The sequence below is a fragment of the Agrilus planipennis genome, unplaced genomic scaffold (assembly GCF_000699045.2).
Source record: "Agrilus planipennis isolate EAB-ADULT unplaced genomic scaffold, Apla_2.0 scaffold296, whole genome shotgun sequence".
Taxonomy (NCBI): Eukaryota; Metazoa; Arthropoda; class Insecta; order Coleoptera; family Buprestidae; genus Agrilus; species Agrilus planipennis.
Window position 1 is genome coordinate 244,631 of NW_020439096.1, and position 19,094 is coordinate 263,724.

The following is a 19,094-nucleotide window of genomic DNA, read 5'->3' on the forward strand; positions in this document are numbered from 1 at the left end:
TCACTGAAGGATGGATATCCATTTTGTAGCTAGTCTGTCTTTCAGCTGACCAGTGAAAAATTACTGGAGAGTGGTCACAGTGGCACTATACATATCGCGGAACGAATCTCGGAATAGAAATAGCATAATAGACTACTACAAAGGATGTAATTTGTCTCTGAAAGAACTTCTTTTTTTACCCATGTTGTCGCTAGTCTATCTTCTAACTGTCCAGCAAGAAATGACTGAAGGATCGTCAAGGTGGTACTACACATAGCGTATTTCGGAGCGAATCTCGGAATAGAAATAACGTAGCAGACTACTGCAAGGGAGATAATACATGACTTATATCCACGTTGTTGCTAGTCTATCCTTTCATATCTCGGAATAGAAATGGCGTAGTAGACTACTACAAGGGGCGTAATTTGTCGCTGAAAGATCTCACTTTTACCCATTTTGTCGCTAGTCTATTCTCTAGCTGCTTAGAAAGAAATGAGTGGGGAAGCATCCCGAAACGAATCTCGCAATAGAAATGGCATAGTAGACTACTGCAAGGGCTGGAATTTGTCTCTGAAACAACTCTCTTTTACACATTTTGACCTTGGTCTATCCTCTAGGTGCCTAGCAAGAAGTAACTGGACAGCCGTTAAGGCGACACTACACATGACGTATCTAGAATAGAAATGGCGTAGTAGACTACTGCGGGCGATGTAATTTTTCACTGAAGGGGGGCCCTTTTACCCATTTTATCGCTAGTCTATCTTTCAGTTGTCTAGCGGAAAATTACTAGAAAGCCTTCAATATGGCACTACACTAAATATGGCTATCTCGGAATCGAAACGATAGGAGAACCGTCAAACTGACCTTACACGTAGCGTATCCCGAAATAGAAACATACTGTAAGGAGCATAATTTGCTGGTAATTTGTCAGTATTTTGGTATTATATTTCTCTCACTATGTGTTCAGTGCCACCCTGCCAACTCCTCACTTGTTCTTCGCTGGACAGCTCGAGGATGAGGAAAAATATCATTTTGCAGCGACTAATTAGTGACAAATTATAGCCCTTACATTTCTCTATGCTAAGATAAGCTTTGTGTTATTGCCATCTTAATATCAGGCTACACTTTCGTCTACATCCGCATGAAATACAACTTTGTCGTGTTAGCTCGGCATACGTTTGAAAACTGTTTATTCTTCTTAAACTTTACAGGTTTCAATCAAATGTCGGGAATATTTGGAATATTTGTTATAAAATTTTCTTACCCTCGGAACAAAAAAGTTTTTCAATAGACGAAATTCCGCTGGATCCTTTTCCGTAAGAATACATCGGCAAAGAAAAATGCTAAGATTATAAAGGTTTTATGGAAATTAAGTTGAAGTTGAACGATATTACAATCTAAAATGTCTCTTGGAATAAAAAAAATAAACTTACTGTCGAGCAGTCAAGAATGATTGCGGTTTTTCCAATAAAGCTTCCGATCGACTGCATATCTCTGTTTCAAATGTGTTGCTTGGGAAGTTTTTGCCAGATAATAATGCTCAGATTGAGATAGGCAACTGAAGTGGAAAGAAATGGACTCGTTAAGTGACAATAAAAGAAAATTATTACTACGATATAACATGATTTTGTGATCATCTGAACCATAGTTATCGATTAAAACGGTTGCAAAATGAAAATGTGGGAGAAAAAAGCTTTTCTTGATAATTCCAGATTCTTCTCTATTTTTTTATTAATACAAGCAGTCTCTTTTGAGAAGGAAATAAATTAAACTTTAAGGTAATATCTTCAGAATGTAGGATGAATTGCACAGCCCACTAGGAATAATGGGTAGATACAAATAGTGAATGTGAATTTTTTTAATTTATTAGCATTGTGACCTTGAAGACATCTGAGCGAAGATAGAAAGAATACACACTAGGCGTGAGCAAGACAGAAATAGTTGGAACAAGCTTGAACGAGCAGAGCTCTCGATGGGCGATCTTAGGAGATCGACTAGAACTGTACAGTACTAGACGAAAATGTTTAGCAATTTCTTAAAACAAAAATGTATATAAATTAACAATAGAAAACAAAGCAAAAGTTTTATAGGTGTGTAGAACGTTAAGTTAATTCAATTGTTATTATTTTTGGCTAAATGAGCTTCACAGATAAATATGATTGAATTTGGAATTATGCTACGGCGCATCCTAATAAACGAAAGGGGCATATCTCTAACTTCTTGAAACGAACAGTACTAAAATATAGACTTTGACAATATACTCAACTGAATTCCCTAAGAGCGGATGCGTGAGTGGGATCAAAAGGAGGAGAAGGGTTGAAGTATATAGATAAAATTATTTGAAAACGTCTTTTGAAAGTAGGGTTATTTATCTCAAAATATGGCAGTCGTACAATGAGCGGGTCATCAGTTAAAAATTACGTAACTCAAAATGACTTGTTTCGAGAACTGTAAAGTTATTTATAATTCATATTGTTTGGGGTTTATTGTATGTATGAATTACGTAGGCACAATAAAGCGTTAATGTATAATACATATTCTTATACATTGCTTTGATCATGTCCCGTCAATCTTTTGGTAACACCTTACTGGTGTAAAAATGTTCTCTGTATGAGAATAAGGACCCTGCCCGTTCTTGGCCAGGCGCCTTCACCAGTGTATGTGGCGTAGCAATATCGACAGTTCGCCTTTACAATTAGCAAAACGTTTTATCAAGTTTACAAAGAATTCAATTTTGACTAGTATTAAAACTAGACACGCCAATTTTTTTCAATATAAGAATACTCTCCACGGAAAAAACTATGTCAGTATTTAGATATTAAAACTAACTTACGGACAACTTGTGCCATGACTGATGACGCATGGTTTGGGTATGTAAATGATAAAGCAGTTGATTGTTTCAACGAACTATTCAATATAATATTAAACAATTGTTTTACATTTAAGTTGAGTATTTAATTAAATAGTCTTTTGAAAAGATCTACAGTTTTATTGTTTGAACATTAAGATATACTCTACACTAAAGGAAAACTATTTCAAACAATTATTTTTATTCGACGAAACAAAATTACGAATCATTTTCGACAGACTTCTTAAAAGACTTGAATTATTCTACCCATAAATTCCAATTTAACTTTTTTCAACAAATTCCAATTAAAAAACAAAATACAAAAAAGCCTAATAAATATCTAATTCAATCTTGAATTATGTAAACCTTTAACTTCCAACTAATTTTAACACTGAAATTGAGATTCTATGTCAAAATTTTCGGTAGAATTTTTTTCTGGATTGTTAATTTTCTGTACATAGAGTTTTAAAATGTGAAGTATGATTGTTATCGAATGAAAAATTAGAAGCATGGAAGGAGCAGTACAGATATAAAACAAAGGATAACGCAAGGACATGTCGCCTTTAACAAAAAGAAGTTACTGTTATTCTCAAATTCAGAAATTTGAAAAAGATTGCCAAAAGTGCATGTCTAGAGCATGACACTATACGGGTGCGAAACGTAAACGGTGGAAAAAGTTAGAACCGTTCGAAATGTAGAGTTACAGGCGAATGATGAGGATACCATGGATATAGAAGGTTAGAAATGATGAGGTATTAGAAAGAGAACACAGGGTGCTGTGAAAGTCAATAAGAAATAGGCGGTATAGATTGGTAGGATTGTCAGAGACATATTCAAAGCAGAGATTGGATTTAAGACTAGGTAAACTAGTTAAGGATGTGGGATGTTCTAGTTTTAGAGAAATACGAAGATTAGCTCGGGATAGGAAAGAGCAGAGGTGCGTGTCCAACCAGTCTTAGGACTGACGACCTTATGATGATGGCAATTTTTATCTACACAGTGAGATTATCTGTATCTAAGTAAATCGCTATAAATACCTTTTCCGGAAAAAAATTGAAAGTCTTAGCAAAACAAGAATGTATAAAGATTGTGACGTTATTGCACCAAACCTGCAAATTCATAGGATGCTATCTACTGACCAAAATGAAGTTGCCTGTAATTAGTATTATTGCCTATTCATTGTTTCTATTCAAGGCTTTTTCGTCAACACCATGAGATTTGAGTACACCTATCTGTTTAATTAATAATTTCGGAACACCTTTCATATTCATTCCCACTTCAGTCTCCATTATAAATATAAATTGTTTATGTATCATATTTTTGTTCATGTATTTATTTGAGTTGCTCTCCAGCAATTTTGTAAATTTATTTTATTTTTTTGTACATACTAATTTAAGTTGAACAGGAAATAATTTTGGCAAAAAGCTATTACATATGTCACAGCCCGCAAATTAACGGCTGCTTTGATCCACAGGTTGAAATCGGATGCTATTAGATAAAAGGTAATGCATACAAATGAGCAGAGATTTCCACAGATAGAGATTACTACTAAAATTGGCTGTAATACCTATCAAGGTTTTCACAGTCCATTTCTCTTTACAGTATAGTTTTAAAACTTTCTTGGTATGAATGTTGTATTTGTGATTTATGTATATCATTAATGATCAGATTTTACCAACAAAAATTTTGAATGGATCAAAAAGCGGTGTGCCTACATGCCTGCTAATAATAGAATTAATTGTGAAAGACAATCATCATGTTTTCTTAAAACATTTTACGAAAAGTCTAGTACCTAAACAAGAAAAAATTTATTAAGTGTGAGGAGAGTCCGGAAGGCATTCATCATACTCCTGATGATGTCTTAGCAAGGCGAAATGAAGAGTGCGGGGAATTTTTAGTGTTTCATTCCCAGCAGTCACTAATGCTGGTGGGCGGGCAGTCCCTCCGGATTATGCTGGAAGGTAGGGCGAAAGGCCTTTTTCAGCCTCCTTCCTGGAGTCGTGGGAATGGATGGGTGGTGGCTCGGGTGAGAAAGATGAGACGGACGAAATGAAGACTGAAGGGAATGAAAGATTATCTATGGGATATTACTGTCTTAGCATTTGCCTAAGTGTTCTAAGAAAACCACAGAAAAACTTAGACCAAGGCAGACGGACCCGGAATCGAACCGGAGTCCTCGCGAATGCTAAGTAATGGTCTAAATGGTGTTGGCAAATTTCGACATTTATATATGACAACTCGGTAACTATAAGTTCCAAAAAAAAATTAATGGCGGCGTCACCAACTCCTTTTTTGAGACAAAGAGTGGATTTTTAAAATGATCAACGGGGTTATACCATCACATAGATGACAGACGCCTACCTCAAACCAATTTAAAAAGTGCAAAGGGTAAACTACCAAACTATGGTTCCTATTTAAAAAAAATACAAGTTTATGTCATAACTTGGAAGGGGATGACTTTTTTTTATTTTTTCCGACTGTATCAGTGAATTTTATGTAAAAAAAGCTTGAAGAACGTAATTTTTTTTTCCTAATATTACAAACAACCGAGATATGGGCATGTAGCCAAAACTCGAAATTTTCAACTTCGCGTTTAGTATGAGCACTTCGTTTTAGGACGCATTTTGTCTTTACATAAGAAATATTGATTGGGTTATGTAAATTTTAATTTTTGAATTATACCTTATCAATTTTAAATTAAATAGCCATATGGATCGCGTTTACGTTTGGAGAATTGACGGAACAAACTACAAACCCGTCCGGTAATGGCTAAAGTGTGTCTAGAAACTAAAGGTTAGCACTTTCAACAACTCAAAATTAGGCTTTAGTGTATACAGCAAAACCTGGTTGTGGATCTATTGCATTTTCTTTTACTGTTACTTTACATGAACAAATTTCACAGTCACATAATTTTCGATAGTCAAAAACTTCTAATGCCTGTCATATAAAAGTTAGATGGTTATAACCCCAACAATATAGGGTTTTTGGTGATGAATTCGCGATTAGTTTAAACATTTATTTTTGGACTTTAGTACTTTTAACAACTTTTAATCTATACATCGAAGACCACATCAACATCATTAAAAACAGTACAACTGTAGGGATAGTTATAGAGGGGCAAAATATTAGTATGCTTAGGTTTGCAGATGATATAGCAGTATTAGTATCTAGCAAGGAGGAGTTAGAGATAAATAACATGAAAGCGGTATTGACAAAAAAGTATTGTATGAAAATAATTAAAAGCAAAACAAAAATACTGGTATGCAAGGGAAAGGAAGTAGGAAAAGAGCGAATGTAAAGATAGGAGACGAAAGATTAGAAGATGTGGCTGATTTTAGATATCAGAAGTCAGATAGGTCAGGACAGAAGGAATCATATGTTAGGGATATAAAGCAGAGGATAGCGTAGGGTTGAGCTGCCTTTCATAAAAAGAAGTCAATTTTATGCGATTAATTTCGAAATTCGAAAAAGATTGTTAAGGGTGCATGTTTGGAGCGCGGCACTGTACAGGTACGAAACATGGACGGTGGGCGCGTCGGAAAAGGAAGATTAGAAGATACCGTGGATAGAGAAGGTTAGAAATGAAGAGTTAATAGAAAGAATAAGAGAACAGAGGACTCTATGGAAGTCAATAAAAAATAGGCGATATAAGTTGGTAGAACACCTTCTCAGGCACGAAGGTCTAGTCAGAGACATATTAGAGGCAGAAACAGTAGTTAATGGGATTAGAGGTAGCGCTAGATTAAATTACTGTTCGCAAATAGTTAAGGATGTGGGATTTTCTAGTTTTATGGAAATGCGAAGATTAACTCAGGATAGGAAGGAGTGGAGGTGCGTGTCCAACCAGTCTTAGGACTGAAGACCTTATAATGATGATAATGATTTGTATTTATGATTTGTATGTTTAGCCTACTCGTTTTGGAGCATTTTTTTGGGATGCATTGTATTTACATACATAAGGCATATGTTATTTTGTTAAGCATATTTACTTTTTTGAATTATCGGTTACATAATCTGTTCCCATTTTTCAGTGGAAAATCATAACCTGTAGTGTAGTGTGCTGCTGTTGTGGAGCAGAGCCCACTTCTGCAACAGAACTTGCGAAAAAGGAGAGTGCGATAATGGAATACATGAACTCCAAGACTCAAGTGCGTTCGTTAGGAAACGTTAGACACCCTTCTGACAGTTCTATTGCATTAACATCTCACGAACCCCTATACCCTCCAGGAAGAATCATCCACGTAGTGCGTCATCATCCGAAAAAGGGAGAGTAAGTTTAATCTTTCGTTAATTTGTTCTAATAATTTAAAATTTATACTCACTAAACATACAAGCCTTCCACAATTGTATAATAACGTGGAACATGCCAAAATAAATTTTAACTAGTAAGAAGAATACCTAATAGTAAATTAAAGTTACCCGCAATCAGCAATTAAAAGTCAAGTACTATCATTTGTTTCTAATCCGACCTGCATCACATTTGAGTTGTCTTCATTGAAAAATTATCGTATATTAAACCTAAAATCCTCAAAGAGCGTTCCATATATCATGACATAAATCCACAGACTCTGTAGTTTGAACAGTTATCCCAACTGTAGGTCCTACTTCATCAACATAGGGATTATGTACAAAAGATTCACCTAGTCAATCATACGCTTCTGATTAACTGATTAATTGATTATATTATTACTTGTTATGTTACTAGGAATATTGGAAAAACAATAAAATTTCTATTGTTAAAATCGCGAAATTGATGTGGGTATGTAAACTAGAGCCTTTGTTTTTAAAATAATTATTGCTAATTTATAATTACATAAACTTTGGCCTGCTTTAAAATGACTCACGAGTGGTTTGGTTCATAAGCACAAAGTAGTCAGTGGTAGTGACAGACTCGTTGGACACGCAACTCGATTTCTCATCCTGAGTCAATCCCGAAAATTATTGACATCTCACATATCCAACTGTTCGCGAAGAGTAACTCTATTTACCCCCGTTTCTGCCCCTAACATGTTAAGTACAATAGCACCCTCTATTCTCCTACTTTTTCAAATATCTGCTCATTTCTAACGTTTTCTTTCTATCCTCAACATATGTCAAACTTTTCGTCGCGCCCATCGTTCACATTCCGTACTCGTACACAGTTTTACTCCAGACACATAATTTCCTTTTCTAATTTCCGAATTAAAGTCCAAAATTGGCGACTTTTTCAATTTTTATATTATATAAGCCTACTTTCATATCATTACAGTATCTTCGAGGCGTATATAAATTAGGGGTAAAAATATGTATCCTTGTCTAACTCCCTTCCTCATATTTACACCTAGAAGTTGCTACTGAAATTCATTTTGTCTTTATGCAAAAGCTATACTATCTATTCTTCCTGATTTCTGTTAATTATGTACAAGAGGTTTGAATTCAAAAATGTGATTAGAAATCTGAATTGTAATTATGCAAAAAATACCCATGAAATCGGGAATTAAAAGTGCAATAATCACTTATTGTTATGACCATTTATGTATAATGTGCACCGTATGAATAAATGAAGATGAAAGCATTGCTTCCGGTAGAAGAAGCCCGAAGAATCTCATGTCCCTTATATTTTATTTATTAATTATATAATTTAGTAATAGCCCATTTAAAATAATTAAAAGAAACGTACTGTAGTTAGTAGAAGAACAATAATAACATACATATTTACTATCCAATTAATTACTGATTCAAAATTTGATTTCTGCAGGCAAAAATACGAAAAAAGATGGAGGTAACTGATTTTTATTTGTAATGTACCTGTTGCCTGTCGATGTCCCCTGTCTTGACTGCATGATGGCCGATATGACTCAAAATCAGAGGGTTTATCTAAATATTAATCATTATATAATAATTCGTGTTAGTCTGACGTGTGAGCTAAATGATTTACAAATATCTTTCATTTCCTTTAAGTTTTAGATACACCCTTATGATTAAAAAGTTACAACTTAATTGAGGGTTGAGCACGAGATTTCAACGTCATTAGGGATATTGAAATTTTTACGGTAACAGGTTCGGGTCATAGGGGGAGAGGCGAATAGCGCACCACGTTCAAGTGGTTGATACAGAGTATGATAGTGCCCTTTTTTTGATTACGTTACCAAAATGTAGACCACGGTAAACTTAATTAAATTCCTAAATGGCGGACACATAAGATGGAGCAATGAGAGTGACGGACAGGGGTGAAGCAGAGAAAAATTATTGCAAAAAAAAACGCCATTCGCAATATGAAAAATTACGAACAAATCATGGAAGAATTTCGGCTGATGGGCGAGGTTGGCACTTCGCTCACCCTGTCTACGCATTATCATTGAAAATTTTAACCGCAGTTGCCAACGAAACGTTTAAACCTAGCAGTATATTTAGACCACGGTCCTTTAGTCCAAATCATAATTCTACCATAGATTCTGCTCATGAATGTCTACGTTCTTATAAGGGCAAATCAGCTTAAAGGATATTTCCAGTTATCAAATTCTTATTCTTTTTATTGCTGAGCTCAGAAATATGCATTTCCATTAAAAAATAACTTGATCCGCAAATGATTTTAAAGGACAAGGTCATGGCTACATTCAAGATCACATTCACTTCGGAAGCGTACAACCATGGTCTAAAATTTTTCCCAAAATAATGAAGATTAATCTAGATAATTCATGTATCATTTTTACAAAGATTTTTTGTCTATTTCATCCCTAGCCTCCACCCGTCTTCTTCCAACTGACGTGTTTGCCCTACGGGAATTCAATGTACACTGAGGTCTACATTTCTGTAAATTATTGAGCACTATCCGGAAGACGTAGTAAAGAAAATGGGCACGTTTACTTTCTGTATCTAGCCCCTGTTCCTGGTGAATTGTTCGCCTGCTTACAAACGTAGCCCCTCTGTGTTCTTATTACCGATAACGTTGAAATTTCGTGTTCTGCTCTTAGACTATGCAGATTCAAATTGAATATTAAACTACAGTTGATACTAGTAATAGATGTATCGTAGCTGTTATTAATATTTTAGTGTTTTTATATGTTAAAATATCTTTACAATATGAAGCATATTTGAATTGGTTTTGATGTAGTAGAAATTTTAAAGTCCTTTAAAAAACTGTGGCCATATGGATATTCATGTATTAAAAATATACGTATGTACTGAGATCACAACCTATGGATAGAAGTTTATAACTCATAAGCGACAAATGAGTCGTAAACGTCCAATTTATACGATATTAAAATACATCTAAATGAATCAAGCAACGCCATCTTACGTAACAATGCCGCTTTTACTGAAAAACAAGAGCAACCTTTTCACAATTTAGTAAAAATAAACAGCTACAGTTTAATTAGGATTCAAACTAGTTGTACCACCAAAACAGTAAATGAGCGAAGAATAATTAATTGTTCGAGTTTAATGATTGTGGGTTTTGAATGTATCTTTCTTGAAAAGAACTTCATTGTGATTCATTCTCACCGGTTTATGCTGCCGAATGGGCTGTCCCACTGGTGCATGTTGGATGGGGTAGAAGGTCCTCGTTAGGGATCATGAAAATTAATGGGAAATGGTCGTTTGCACGAGAAAGACAAGATATAGGATGAGAAGGCAGTCGAAAAGTGAAAGACTATGGAAATTACTTCTTGTTGTTTGTCTACACGATCCAAGAAAACTACAGACAAACTCAGCACGTGGTCCCTGAATCGGACCAATGTTCTTCTGAATGTTAAACTTTAACCTAACTTAACCTAGCCGACAGGTTACGCTGCTCGGTCGTTTTTCCAGACGTCTTCCCGGTTGGATTTAAGTACCTACCCAACTTCTTGCCCCCTGCTCTTGCAGGCAACAGCAAGACACGATTAGATACAGCATTCTCACTGTGGTAGCAAGTTTAGATGTAATAACGTTTTAATATCGAAAATGCCTATGATCGTTAAAAGAGGAAAGAGAGAGACCCAAGAATCGTTATATTAAGTCCAAGAAATCAATTATCCTGGATGAACAAATATTCGAAATATAAACAAAAAATATTAGTAGATATGAATGCAATAATGTTGCATGGTAATAATGAATAGTAGGATATGTGTAGTTGAATTAGATAATGCTGTATTCGTTACTGATATTTTCTGATCCAAATGAATGCTGATAGTTTTCGATTTTTTTGTAGGGTTACCTATGTCGGTACTCATGTCTCTAACTTATACCGACAATTTCGGCCATGTTGAATGTTCAGTTAATTTTTGACAACTGCTTTGCTTGCACGCGTTTTGGCCCATCTTCGATTTTTGCCTATTCCAAAAATGGATTAAGGAATCTGTATCAAATTTTGCATGAGAAACAAAATTAAGTGCGCGGACGCATTCCGAATGTTGACTGTGGCACATGGTGAAATCACCTTGGACCGAAGCAACGTTTATCGGTGGTACAAAATGTTCTCAGAGGGCCGAGAAGATGTGAACCACGAAGAGTGTGCCGGATGCCCGAGCACATCAACAACACACGAAAACATTGGATGAAGTGAAGAAAATAGTATTGGCAAATCGTCGAATCATCATTAGAGAAGTTTCTGAGGACTTAAATATATCGATTTTTACCAATGATTTGAGACGGATCGCCCCGAAATTAATATCAAAATCGCACGAGTCAGAACCGAAAAAAGCGTTCCAAGTTAGGTCGAATCTGAAGGTTTTGCTTACAGTTTTCTTCGATTGCAGTGGCGTGGTGCATTATGAGTTCTTGTCATAGGGCAGAACGGTCAATAATAAATATTACCTGCAAGTTATGTGCAATTTGTGCGAAGCAATTCGCCAGAGACGTCCGTATTTGTGGAAAAATAAAAATTGGCTTTTGCACCATGATAACCCCCCTGCTCACACATCGTTGCTTGTGTGCGAATTTTTTGGCCAAAAACAACACACTAATAATGGCGCAACCACCGTATTCCCCAAATATGGCTCCCTGTGACTTTTCTTCTTCCCGAAACTGAAGAGGCCCATGAAAGGACGACGCTACGCTACGATTAAGGAGATAAAGACGGCATCGAAGGAGGAGCTGAACAAGATCTCAAAAAATGTTTTTTGAAGTACTTCGAGGATTGGAAAAACACAAGTTGTCATAAGTGTGTAGTATCTGGTAGGGATTACTTTGAAGGAGACAAAATAGATATTTATGAATAAATAAATTAAAAAAAAAAACAGAAAATTCGCGATATTTTTGAACAGGCCTCGTACAACAATGTTGATCAGCAGATATCAGTAACGAATATAGCCACTGATTTCATGAACAATGTTAATGAGTTACATATATTAATTTGTCTTTTTATTCTTCTCATAGACAAGCGTTTTCTTCCAAAGAGCCAGTATACCAGGCTTTATGGGCTGAAAATACCGATTTCGATGAAGTATTAATTTCACCAGTCATTATCCAAGACCACATGCCAGACAAAGTGGTAGAAGCCCTGAGCAAGGTACAGAGCAGAGAAAATTCCAAAAATTATTTTTGATTTCATTTCCAAGTATTTACTTCATAATATATTCGTGCAGTAAAGTATTGTTTTGCATGATAAATTGTAGTTATTCAACTATTCGTTTTTTGTTTTGTTATCAATTTATTTTGCAAATGTTACCTACCTACAATCAAAAATTACTTTTGATATATTTAATAATAACTTTAACCTTTTTGAATAGGTAATTTTTAAAATATTCACCAGTCTATTATATTATTATAACAATTAAAAAGATAGTCCAGAACAATTTTCATTTGCAACACCATTTTTGAAAATATTTAACGATTATTTTTAAAAAGTTGTTGATCAGTTTTTAGCAATTGATGTCTTCAATGATTATTATTATAATTTTATTAGATTAGTTACCCACTTATGAACGTTTTGTTTCGTTTTCTTTTAAAATATTGCAAGTAACTGTGGTGTTAGTAAAAGTTGAATTACTTTGGGTATTATAAAGCCATATGCATTTTGTGTATTACGTTATATACTCCTATTATGTTCGGCTAATATACTAGTAGAGCAATGCAGTAGGCATCTACGCGCCAGTATGTTTTACAACTTGCTAGTCATTTACTTATCATTGTCGATATTTATTTTCTTTTATAATGCTCTTTTATATTCGTATTTTAAGTTGTTTTCATTTTAATAAATTTTGAGGTATTAATTTTTTTTTTTGTTTTGTTTTTTTTTTTTAATTTACTTTTTCCCAACCTAAAACAGCCCCTCCAACGACATGTAGTGCGAAATATTATTTTTAGGTGTAGGCATTTGTATATTTCGGTAATTGTCCAGAATTGGAGCCCCAGACTAAAATCGCTCCAAAAATTTTGTTCATCGATTTCCGATCATTGTACATAATAGAATTAGATATTAGAAGATGGGGGAGACAATTTTTTATGACGTCATAAATAAAATATAATCACTGAACCCTCAAAAATGATCATAAATCGATGAAAAAATTTTGGAGCACCAATTCTAGGAATTGTATGAAATTCCGATATTGTACTAGGAAATGTATAAAACTAATGATTTCTGTGAAGAAAATACTCTAACATATCAGTCCACCTCCGGCGGGCTGGGGCATTAAATGAACTCCAATCTGTCATAAATTTACCTAAGCAGACAATGACGTCACCAATGCAGGTAATTATCTAGAATTGGGGCAATTTTGAAAAATTATCATTTAAAAATTTTTGGAGGGATTTTGGTCTGGAGCCCCAATTCTGGACAATTACCTGCATTTCCATTAAAACTACGAGGGATGTTTTTTGTTAACCTCCGATAGGTCACAAATAAAAGTGAAGTGAATAATTATACATTTCTGGTTACTGTTGGATACCATCAACTTGATGATCAAGACCTTTGTTATACCTATAGATAAGCATTCCAATAAACTCTTCATAAAGTCTTGACATAGTTTTGAAACTTCTCATTATTTTGGAAACAGAAGAAACAAGGAAAAAATGGAAACGTCTCAGCGTTAGGTCGAAGAGCCATTCAAAACATAAAGAGATATGCTGACTTCTGGAATTGTTTTGATCCATCACTGATTAAAATTGCTCAGAGAATCATTGGTGTGAAACACTCACCAGCAAAAGAAATCGTATGAGGACGGGCGTTGTTATGGATCAGACCAATTCCAGAAGTTTTTCTGATTTGATTGGCTTTTTGTCCTTGCGCCGAGTGACTTTCATCTTTTCCTTGCATTTCCAGCTTCTAAACTAGCTAGGAGCTCCAAAGTTCCTTTAAACTAATTGGAATCAGGATTTTACGAAGATTGCATCAGAAAGCTTGCTCACTGGTTTGACAAATACCCTAATCGTCAGACAGATCATCTCCAAAAGTAACCATAAGTGTGCGTAGGCGTTTAGATCGCGATTGAAATTGTTTTTAAAACTGTCTAGGCGGTATTGAAAATATGTATTTATTCAACTTGGCCGCAATATACAACATTATGTACCTATTACTATAAGTATGGATGACCATACATGTGTTCAGAGCTATTAATTGTCATCTATTAAACTAACTATAATCATTTAATCAATGAATTATTTTTCATTGTTTAATTAACACTTATAAGAAAAACTACAAAATGCAGAAAAAGCAACGTTATTGTAATAATTATGTTTATATATCTGCAATTATTTGAACTTTTTACAGAATTGTCGATTAATTACTAATGAGGAATCGCAGTTAAGTAAAAACTAAGCACGAAAGAAAGAGCGATCTTTTATACTGATTAATGATATTCATTGATAGTAATTTGTTATACAAAATTATTATTTCTTTATTTAAAAATATCCCAGACTTCCCCCTTTGATGGGTTAATTTTGATGCAGCTCGAATACATACAAAACTTATTAATATACATAATGCACATATATGTAAATTTTGCTATGATAAATACAAATTGAGTTAATTAGCTATAGCAGTATAGTATTTTTGTTTGCACTGTAGGCAGTTGGGCCATCATAAAGGGCTTTGAGTGCGCATTGCAAAGTTTATTGGCATTTTTTCAGCATTTCGTTTTTTTGTCTATTATGCGTATAATATTTTAGTTGCACTATATTTCTTTTTTGCAATGTCCTGGTACATGGGGGTCATGTCTGACTCTTTTGGGTGATAGGTGGAGCTAAATCCAAGGAAGCAGCGTCCCCCACCAGACTCTCCTCTAGATCTCAGACCTCTCCATGATGTCAGGTATTACAGAAGGAACTTAAATTTTAGAACAGTTTTCTAAATAAATAAAGAGTAAAAATTAGTTAATTCGCTGTCCTTAAATTTGTGTTCTAAAATTTAGGTACTTAAAAAGTTTTTTATTTTTGCTTCTGTCGTTGTATTATTATGGTGTACTAGAAGTGAAACTATTATGCTTAAAAGTGAATTGCTGTTAAAGATATAGTGACCATTTAGCTAGAAAGTTTGTGACTTAAGATAACTCATAAGTAGATTGAAGGCATTTAAATAAATTACAAAAAAATACCCAGAAACGATATAAAGAGATTAAGTAAATAAACAAAACTTATGTAGAACAAGAATGAGTACTTCTAAAAGAATGTCTGTAGAGAAGAATAAATGTGAGAGAATATGAGAGAAAAACTGAGCAAACGAATCATAAACCACAAAACAATTATCAACAACTGAACAATTTCGTGTTGAGAATATTTTCCGACCTTCTAAGGAAAGGTAGCTGCATTACATTTTTCCAGGTTGTAACGCATCTTGGACCCCGTAAACCTCAGCGATCTTCATCGAACGTTACTAACAATAGTACAGATGATGGCATATTCGTAGAACCACATGGAAGTACATCCCCAAGACGAAAACTTTGCTTAGAAACAAGTTTTACTTCTCTTCAAAGTCCAAGTGTATGTCCTAGTAACGCTTCCTCGATTACCAATGGATTCTATCCTCCAACGTCTTCGCTGGAAGTGACCAGCATCGTATCAGTTCTTGAAAACAAAATTAAAAGTCCGTCGTCCAATATTACATTATGTTCTCCAAAAAACAACAGAAATTTGTCGCTTGACCTCAAACAGAAGCAAAGCGGAATATATCACTCTTCATTAGATTTAATTCATGACGATTGGTTAGGTCTTGCGCCTTTAGCAAGTCCCGAAAGTATGTCTGAAATATCTAGCATCAGTTCTAGAGCGAGTTTTATAACCAATGTTGACGTAAGAATTGAACTGCGAACTCCGAAAATGATGAGAAGAACTCCTAAGATCCACGGGAACTTGAGTACTTGCGCAGATGACGAAAAGAGCGTTAAGAAGTTCCAAAAGTACAGTTTAACTTCCAGATGGCTACAACCTACCGCCATTAGTAGTTCTTCGACTAATTCGAGTAGCAATTTAAGTTTCGAATCAGCGAGCAGTAAAAATGGAGAACATTTTGTTGATCAAAGTAAATGTTGCTGGAAGAGAGACACTGTACAAGCCAAAGAGGAACAAACAGTCAATGTACCCAGTGAAAGTGACGACTATCAGTCAGCTGAAGACATACTTGATACAGTTATTGCTACCGCCGGTTGTACAGATTTTTTCAGTACAAATAAACCAACTTTTTTGGAGACTCATCTTGATGAAATTTTCTTCAAGAGCGAAACTGATGTTGTTTCTGATGCCAACGAAAGTGTGCCAAAAAAATCAATAACAACAGCGACTTTAGATATTCCGACCTTTACAAGTTCCTTACCAAGTCCTGGATCATCAATGATGCGTTCTATAAGTAGCCAAAGGAGTTGCCAATCATCTCCCCAAGTCTTATCACCCGTTTCACCTCACGATGATCCTGACTTAATTTCCAATTTTGCAATAGATCTAACAGTAGACGAACAACACAAATCACCTCAACTTAGTCAATTATTAGAAGAGTCTCAAGCCTTTAAGCAAACAAGTGTCGACTCATCAGGTAGTACAGGTAGAGCTTCGATGGAAAACAAGAACGTCACGTTCAATCCTGAAGTTATTAACATTAATCAAGCCCTTATGTTAAGAGATTTGTCCGGGAAAGGCAGGGATAAAAAACGAAAAAAATCAGACAAATGGCATCTACTTCCGGGACGACACAAATCCTCCAAAAAGAAACCCCAAGCGGATGTCAAAGTCGAACAAACTCCAAAGGTTGCTGTGGGTACAAAGAAAGAAGGTTGTGAAGAAGAATATTTTTCCAGGACAGAAGGCCTGCCTCTGTTAAGTGGATTGAGTGCTGTTAGTATAGAAAAATCTCCTAGTTTTGTTAGACGGAAAAAATATGTTTATCCGACAGTTACATCGTATGAAGGTAGAGGAGAGAGTAGTGTGTAGTATCTACTGTACAAGTACCTGTTTAAATCATCAAATGAGAAGTAATAGAAAAGAACCCACGTATCAAGATGTCATCTTAATTGGTGCCTAGTATTAAGTTAAATACCAAAAGGTATCATTACTGAATTTTGATTCAGATTTGCAATGGCCAAATAATATTTATGATATATAAACGGTTAGGTTAGTGACAAAACTGAGCCAAAATATTGCATTAATATTTTTTGGTAGAGAACTTTAACACTTTCTAATTAAGTTCGATAATCAATATTAAAACGTGTTCACCTAAACAGTAATCTCGTTTCAAAATTGAATTATTAAATAGATATTAGCATTGTATATAATTAGCAGTAATTTTGGAAACATTTAGGTCAGTGTTGACTACTTTTTCATTTTCCAACGTTTAGACAGAAAAGTCGGTCATCTTCAGGATTCTGTGGTATTTTTTTAATTATTTTGTTATGAAACTACAACTGAAAATTTTTATTTTATTGATTTGATTGTTGCATTTAATTATAGATGTTAGAATTCATTTAAAAGAATGATTATGTAACAACCATTCCAGACATGCAATTCTTCTTTTACAAAAACATTATTTATAAGTTGTTACATGATCTTGAAGAAGACTGAACTCAATTGAGACATTGGCAAATAAATATTTAATTTGCACTGCAACTATTACTTGTGCTAAATTTTTGCCAAGATCGGTACTTATAATATTAAACGGTTGGAGTTATACCTTTTTTGAATAAATTATACAATAATGAGATTCTGTTTCCCATAGCAAAAGGTGTGCGTGAAAAAAATAAAAGAGTCATAAATTAGTAAAAAGGCACCGTGAGATCGATATCTGATAAGATTTGATAATTAATTAAACAATATTTTTAATTGTCATTAAAAACTCTCAAGTTAGGTACAATTTATTTTAAATTATTTTCAATAATTGAAAAGTACTTTTTCGATATCATGATCCGTCATATGCGATAATTATAAATTGGAATAAATGCTTTGTTGGAAATATGATCTGATGATTGGCATTAAAACTTCCTCTTGTAAATCTTGGTTCGTGGGTCAAAAGGTATCACTGTCTTTATTTGACTTACACTTAGTACCAAAATGAATGCCTAGTTAGGTAAACAATATAACCAGCGGAAATAATAAGATTTGTTGTACGTTTACACTATATAGGAGTTGTTCCTTCACCTACTTATTACATGATACATGATAAATTAGTTGTTTTCTGAGAATTCTTGTAAATATTTTTTTTAATAAAATCTATACAAAAATATCGTTGAATGCTTATTTTTACCACTAGAAATAATAATATGACAATGTCTAATTAATACTAATTAAATTAAAAGGGAAAAGGTCATTAACATATTAATACCTATATGGACGATCAAATTTCTTTATAAGAGCGAATTGGAACTATTGGTTCTTATTAAAATATCCTTTAACTTTTTTAATTATAACAGACAGAATAGATAGATACCTAGTACGCGTAGTTTTTGATAGAGTTCACCTTTTGTTGGGTCAACATAATCATTTATGTTACTCATTGTAACCCTCGAATAGTTATACCCTTTTAACAGCAAAAACTGTTTTGACTAGTTTATTATTTTACTTGCAAATAATAGCTTTTGATGTAAAGTGCCTTATAACATAAGCCTTTATGCATAACAAAGTTTAAATGTAAAATATAAAATTAATAAAGAAAATTCTTAATCATAAACAGTTAAATAGGCACATTAATCGTATAAAAAGTACCCACCACAATACGTATAATGAGCTAAATAAAATGCCGAAAAATCCATCAAAAGTTCTTGTGCTATTACCCAATTCAATTACCTACATGTTGCTTTGCTTGGTAAAATATATAAAGTAAATGCATATTCAAAAACTCACCCCACTAATCCTTTCAAAGTCAGGCATATTATAATTACACTATTTGTTC

At 34.2% G+C, this 19,094-nt stretch overlaps 1 protein-coding gene across 3 annotated transcripts in view; it reads left to right on the forward strand.

Moving 5' to 3' along the window:
* LOC108741621 (sn1-specific diacylglycerol lipase alpha) overlaps positions 1 to 18,370 on the forward strand; it is a 146,916-nt gene extending 128,546 nt beyond the window's left edge. For 2 of the 3 annotated variants that reach the window (XM_018476474.2, XM_018476475.2), the window contains exons 10-12: positions 6,859 to 7,097; positions 12,164 to 12,296; positions 15,545 to 18,370. In XM_018476474.2, coding sequence (XP_018331976.1) covers positions 6,859 to 7,097; positions 12,164 to 12,296; positions 15,545 to 17,143 — 1,971 coding nt within the window. In that variant the 3' untranslated portion in view covers positions 17,144 to 18,370. Of the gene's footprint in view, positions 1 to 6,858; positions 7,098 to 12,163; positions 12,297 to 14,961; positions 15,036 to 15,544 lie in introns of all 3 variants that reach the window. The other variant, XM_018476476.2, reaches the window with a different exon arrangement.
* The last annotated feature ends 724 nt before the right edge of the window (positions 18,371 to 19,094 follow it).